The 6239-nt window shown below is 34.8% G+C and overlaps 1 protein-coding gene across 3 annotated transcripts; it reads left to right on the top strand.

The window, feature by feature from the left end:
- The first annotated feature begins 241 nt into the window (after positions 1-241).
- LOC102612302 (uncharacterized) lies at positions 242-3824 on the top strand. Of its 3 annotated transcripts, none has more exons than XM_006488244.4 (11): positions 242-525; positions 629-688; positions 1283-1349; positions 1479-1575; positions 2260-2356; positions 2485-2568; positions 2705-2745; positions 2866-2931; positions 3027-3086; positions 3187-3235; positions 3326-3824. In XM_006488244.4, exons 1-11 carry the CDS (start codon positions 366-368, stop codon positions 3412-3414), a joined length of 870 nt encoding a protein of 289 aa, XP_006488307.1. In that variant the 5' UTR covers positions 242-365; the 3' UTR covers positions 3415-3824. The 3 variants fall into 3 exon arrangements, with proteins under 3 accessions (XP_006488307.1, XP_006488308.1, XP_006488305.1); XM_006488242.4 differs by having other exon boundaries at positions 250-525; positions 629-763; XM_006488245.4 differs by lacking the exon at positions 2485-2568 and having other exon boundaries at positions 248-525; positions 629-763.
- Positions 3825-6239: the final 2415 nt, after the last annotated feature.

A 6239-nucleotide genomic window follows, 5' to 3' on the forward strand; every position in this document is an offset into this window, starting at 1 on the left:
TTTTTCAATCATGTTTTATACCATATTATGAGATTTATCAATTAAATGAATTAACACTTGATTAGAGAAAAAAAAATGGAAACACAAGGGGAACCGGGAAGATGGCCTAAGGCTGAAATTGGCAAACTAGGAATGTTGGTCCGCAAAAGTGAAGCCCAACTTTATGGACTTTCCAAATCTTTGTTGACCTCGACCGTTTGTAAATTGATTCCTTGAAGGATATTTACATCTTTTGACTAAGACCATTCAACCCACGTCATCTCTCGTTGAAAGGCACTAATTATCATTAATTCTGTAATTTCCTAAATTTTCGTTTGGATCGGAGCTTGTATTATACCAATTTTTGGCGCAATAAAAAAAAAAAAATGGTGCTAGTAAACGAGCAGAGGAAGCTCTCGGCTTCACTGCCGTTAATCTGTCGCTGTATAATCTCCTGCATCTTGGTCTTGCTCACTCAATTGACTCTCTCTCTCGTTCCTCGCTTCTTCGCCGCCTCACCATTCATTGTCCAATTCGCGCTCTCAGGTTAGACTAAGATGGATATTCAACATTTATTACATTTATGAGTTAAATAAAACCTGATTTATTTAGTTATTAATATTTATTATTATTGTTTTTGGTTTTGCAGGTCTGGTGCTGCTGTTAGTTCAGACCTTGTGTGGATGGTGCAGGCGCCTTCTTGGAGTGTGTGCGTCAGCTCCAGCTTTCGTTTTCTTTAATATACTTTTTATTTGGGGTTTCTATATAGCTGTTGTTCGACAAGGTGCTTCTATTTTCAATTCTTGTGCTTTCAAAAGTCTCACACATGCACACATGTGTGTATCAGATGGCCTATAAATGAATTTTTTTTTTTGGGAGCAATTCGCACTTCTTCTTGGCAACTTTACTACTCATGATTAAGCCGTTTTAACTACTAATGTGAGATTGAAATTAACCAAAAAAAATAAAAATAAATCAAGAGCTCATACTTTTGGATAGGAAGTTAGGCGTGATACAACCATTTATACTTGACAGCTAGTGATTCTATTCCATTGTAGCAGTGGATTAAAAGCTGTAGTACATCAATCTGTAAAGAACTCTAATTGTTGTATATAATTAGATATGATCAAAATATTTTATAATTCGTTTTTAAATCTGACAGTTCTTCTGCATTGTAGATTATGGTTATGAATGTATCAATAAACAATGCTCTTTTGTATTTTTTTGAGGGGATAACCCTATCTGAATTAATATTGGACTTCCTTACTACTTTACTGACTTGAAAATTTTTCCCACTTTGCAGCCGTCTCAAGTTTAATAGGTGGTTTGTTCAATATAGAGGTTGCAATGATCATAATTGGTTTGTGCAGGTTGTTTTCTTCCTCGTGTTGGGATTATTTTTTAGTTTTCTTTGATGCCATACAGTAGCTATTCATAATTATAATTAGTTGTTTTATTCAACTGTTTCTTTCTCTAATATGATTGTGCTAATTGGGCAGTATCATGTCAAAGGATCCTGGTTTGATAACAAATGAGTTTCCTCATTTGGACAAACTTGTAGAAGGTTCAGAACTTGGTGTTGATCCTGACAACGAGGTGGTAAAATTGAACTGAGTCAAGTAATTAAATAGTTTAATACTCATTTAGTCTCTTCTTCTCTTGTACAAACTGTTGATTCCAAGAATTGGTAAATCTCAGGAATACTGACCATAGTTATTTTAATAGTTTGATTTTAGGTCTAAAGAGAAAAAGAGAACTTCTGTCAACGTATCAAGTCTAACTGTACTTATTACATTTACATGAGATGATGTTTGAGCATTTAACGTTTACGTCTCTCTACAAATGAACGTGCTAGTACATATACAGTCAGCTCAACAATTAACAGACTCAAATGTTTCAAGTTTTACACTTTACCTTAATGCTTTACTTTGTTAAAAGTTAAAACATCATCATCCGGCATGAACTCCAAGATTTCAATCTAAAATTCATTCCTGCTGATTAATTCAGAAACTTGCACTGTAGGTTGATTTTGCATTATTTATCTTGTGTTCAATGTCCACGTTACTCCTCTAGCTGCTTCTGGGCTGGTTCGCTTCAGTACTTGAATCATGGTTTAGAGTTGACATCAAGCATTTATCTTTTCCTCTTCTGCTAACATTGGTCACTTGGAAATTCAGTTCTAGCCAGATGGTGCTCTTTTTATTTCTTTACATTACATATCGTACTATCTGTCTCTCAGTCATTTAGTTAATTTATTGTTTTTAACAATGATTACTTCAGAATTCCCTTTTGCGTAAGAGGGTAAGATACTGTAAGATCTGTAAGGCACATGTAGAAGGGTTTGACCACCACTGTCCTGCTTTTGGAAATTGTATAGGTAATATCAGAATTTCTTGTAAACCTTGAAATATTCTACCTTTATTTGTCCATTTAATTCAACTATATGCCTTGTTAGAGTTTTTTAAAACTCTTTGTAGACTCTGATATTGATAAATAATTGAGCAGGCCAGAATAATTATTTTCTCTTCATTGTTCTTCTGGTTGGCTTTCTTGCTACAGAAGCTTCTTACGTTGCATGCTCTGTTCAATGTAAGCTTAGCCTCAGTGATTCCACCTGCTGTTAATCTTAATTGCTTGATAAGGATAATTTTGCTTTACCAAACACATTACCCCCACCCCATTTTCTGTCATGATGTTCAGATTTATTCCTGCTCTTTCCTTTCAGTTGTTGGAAAATCTCAGAATTTTGATAAAAGTCAATCAGAGGTAGGTATGTTACTCTTTCCTTGTTAGAAATTGTTGCCTTGCTTTTATAAGGGGGCATTGAATTTATCATTGTGATCAGTCATGATAACCACTGAATTTTTTTCCTGTTGTTTGATGTAGAATGATTGGGTTGTAAATTTGGCTACTAGCACCATGCTATTCTCTATTCTCCAGTTGCTATGGCAGGTTTGTACCCTTCTTTTTCTTTTTCCATGTGCAGATTATGTTCTTTTCGGAAATTCACTCCTTAAAGACTTATTCAAGACCTATTCTGTTTGTAGGCCGTGTTTTTCATGTGGCATATTTATTGTGTTTGCTTTAATGTCAGAACTGATGAGTGGGTAAGTCCCCAAGTAAAACAAATATTAGAGTATTGACTAATTATCAGTGTTAATAATATTTAGTTGTATTTTTTTGTTTCGTCATATATTTTATCCTTAGGTTAACTGGAAGAAATATCCCGAGTTTCAAGTAATTGAATCTGAACCAGGTAAATATTTTCTTCAGCATGCTGTTGTTTCTAAATGTAAATTGTTTACTTTATGGTTAAATTTAAAACATTTTTAATTTGCCTACTCAGGAGAAAGCTTTACTAGGATGAGGTTTACAAATCCGTATGATAAGGGGTTTCTACAAAATGTTAAGGACTTTTTATCGTTAAGAAGATAACACGTATTGGCATATATTGTGCCTCTGAACCTTATTGCAATTTGTGGCTTCCCTGCATTAGTCGTGGTGACAATTTTGAAGTTCATAAAGAATGTCCTGCCTTTGCACTTCAAGATTTTGGTGTATTTGGCATTACAAAATAAACCATTCATAGGAGAGTATCATAGGAGAGTATAGATCAATGGAGCTGCAAGTTTGAAATATCAACTGAAGTACCAGAAGTGGTAACTGAGCCTGTGACGAGGCTCTTACGAATAGGAATGTGAGAGACTTTATAATGCAATATAACTTTACAGATTGAAACCATCTTGTATAGAGTAATCACATGTGTACATACATCTTTGTAATTAGTGCTTATCAAATTGACTCGTATATTTGGAAGCTAATAAAATGTGGAAGGATTGAAGTAATCTCAGAATGAAAGTGGAGACATGAGAGGACTACATGTCATAGGAATATGAGGTTGCTTTTTAATTTAAGTAAATGAAAATTCAGGTTCTTGTGTGGGCTCCTAGATATTTCATTGTATTATTCAATGTATGACATTTAATGTATCACAATGTACAAATGACAAATGACGTAAACACCAAATTTCACTTCAATAATGCCTCATCTGATTATCCTTCAACTCTTTCAATATGAATCAGCTAGCTGGTAGCAAGTTAAGGTGTGTTTGGGAGTGAGGTGCTATAGAGTAAAAGATATAGCTGTGGAGTAGAAGTTGAGAAAAAAAAATTATTAAGCTACCAAAACCCAGCTATAAGTGTTACCAAACACTTTAGTAAATGAGATTTAGCAGCCAGCTACCTTACCATACTCCCAAACGGACTCTTAATACCTTCAAAAAGCATTAGTTCTTTCTCTAAATATTTGATTTGATCATACCTGTGCCTTGTTACAAAATAGTTCCCAACTAAAGAACACAATATTCTCCTGAATGTGACCTTTAAAGATTGAGAGTTCAAGACAGTAAAGTTAAAATTGTAAAAAAACGTACAATTATGGTGTTTTTTTTTTTTTCTGTTATAGTTTCATCATTGTGGTAAAACTGAGAAACATTGGGGACCTAAGTATCCTCCTTCCTACCCATAGACCATTCTCGTAGCCTTGTGTACAATGTTAGCAAAGGATTATCCTGCAGAACGCATTGACTTTAGATGATACAATCCCAAAGAATTCAGCAGTTACGTTTAAGAAAATAATAAGAGAAATGAGAAAAGGGATTAGTGATAAGAGACAAGACAATCGGAATTCTAGAGCACTGGAATCACATATAATGAGAAAAATACAATCGCAATTCTAGAACACTAGAACACAAAAATATCAGAGGATCCTCTCTCCAAGTTCGCAAATAATTAAATTAAAGAAGAGGTCAACTAAACTAGTTAGGCTTTTATTGCATTATGCAAGCATTATTTCACAAAATTTCTAACCCATATGAAATTAGAAACCAAACAATCATTTGCATAAATCTAAAATCTAGCGAAATGAAGTTGAAGTTGATTGATATTAGGTAGTCTCGAGAAAAATTTACAGTTCTAATAATGAATGATCCATGATGAGTGCATGCCACAATGGAAAAGCAAGTAGTACTTTTGCTACCAAGGCAGGAGTAACATACCATAACACCCAACGCCAAGTCATTGAGTGAAACCAACTCCACAAACATTTGGAGTAGTATGCCCAACGTTACAAACCTCATTTTCAGGATCAACTCCAATACCTGAATTTTCAGCAAGTTTCCGGGAAGGTGTTAACCAAACCAGCTGGATCCCTTGATATTATACAGTCATATTGACATTACTGTGGAAGAACCGTCGGATACAACGACTAGTGTATGCTAGTATTGTTTAGCGCACTTTATTGACTGTGCTTTCAGAGTTATGTAGAAGCAAAAAATTATGAGTGCCATCCTTAAGATGACAGACAGTTATAACTGTAAAAACGAAGCACCTTTCCCTTCTCTTTTCCTCTTACTCTTACGATTCACAATCATCAAGAGCCTCTTTCTCCTCCTTTTTTCATCTCACTTCCTTTCTTTTCACCCAATTGTCCATTGCAGCAGCGTTAAAACTGATTCTAGTTCAATGCTGCAAGATTTTCTTGCAGGTTCTTCTAAAAAGCATTCGGCCCAGATCTTTGATCGATTAAAGTTGCAATGGCGGGAAGCCGTAGTGTGAAATATAATCAAACTTCATACACTAATTTCTACTTGTGCCGTAAATGCAAAACCCCACCTTGGTTTGGCTGCAGATGATCATATTGCATTGCATCTCTCTCTGCGCATCCTATACGTTTCTATTTCTTTCCGTGTGCCTCAATATTGTGTGTCTCGATGTGTTTGTTTATCAAGAGAAGCCAATTTCAGTAATGATTGAACTCTTCTTTGTGCTTTCAAAGAAACTGCTTAGAAATTTTATGCTGCTTAGACTGAACACAAATCTCAATAAATCAAAATTCATTTTCATTAAAAATTTATCATTTGCCAAAAAATTGACATATCTTCTAAAAATATTTTAGACGACATATCTTAAAAAAAAATGCTTCGACGAATATGCCGTTTCTATTCAGTTGAAAGTAAACTGTTAAATCCTTAGGGTGATAACAATACATAAAGAATCATATTATATAGCAACTGAATCTTGTACTTTCGCGCCTGAGGGCTAATACTTCAGATTCCCCGCGGTATACATTTGCTTCCACGGCACTCTGCAGCATCGAGAAAGGGGTCTTTTTCCAGTCAATTCTTGCCTTTGCAAATTGAAGCGGACACAGACACGGTTGTCACTGCAATGTAGAGGAACCCATCAAAAGGATCCCATATG

This window comes from Citrus sinensis, chromosome 8 (assembly GCF_022201045.2).
Source record: "Citrus sinensis cultivar Valencia sweet orange chromosome 8, DVS_A1.0, whole genome shotgun sequence".
NCBI classification, from domain to species: domain Eukaryota; kingdom Viridiplantae; phylum Streptophyta; class Magnoliopsida; order Sapindales; family Rutaceae; genus Citrus; species Citrus sinensis.

Bases quoted from the DNA above. Each gene is read 5' to 3' on its own strand.
- LOC102612302 (XM_006488242.4), top strand. From the start codon at position 366: ATGGTGCTAGTAAACGAGCAGAGGAAGCTCTCGGCTTCACTGCCGTTA. The intron at 1,350-1,478 runs GTTGTTTTCTTC...CTAATTGGGCAG, and splicing joins ATCATAATTGGTTTGTGCAG to TATCATGTCAAAGGATCCTG. The intron at 3,236-3,325 runs GTAAATATTTTC...TTGCCTACTCAG, and splicing joins AGTAATTGAATCTGAACCAG to GAGAAAGCTTTACTAGGATG.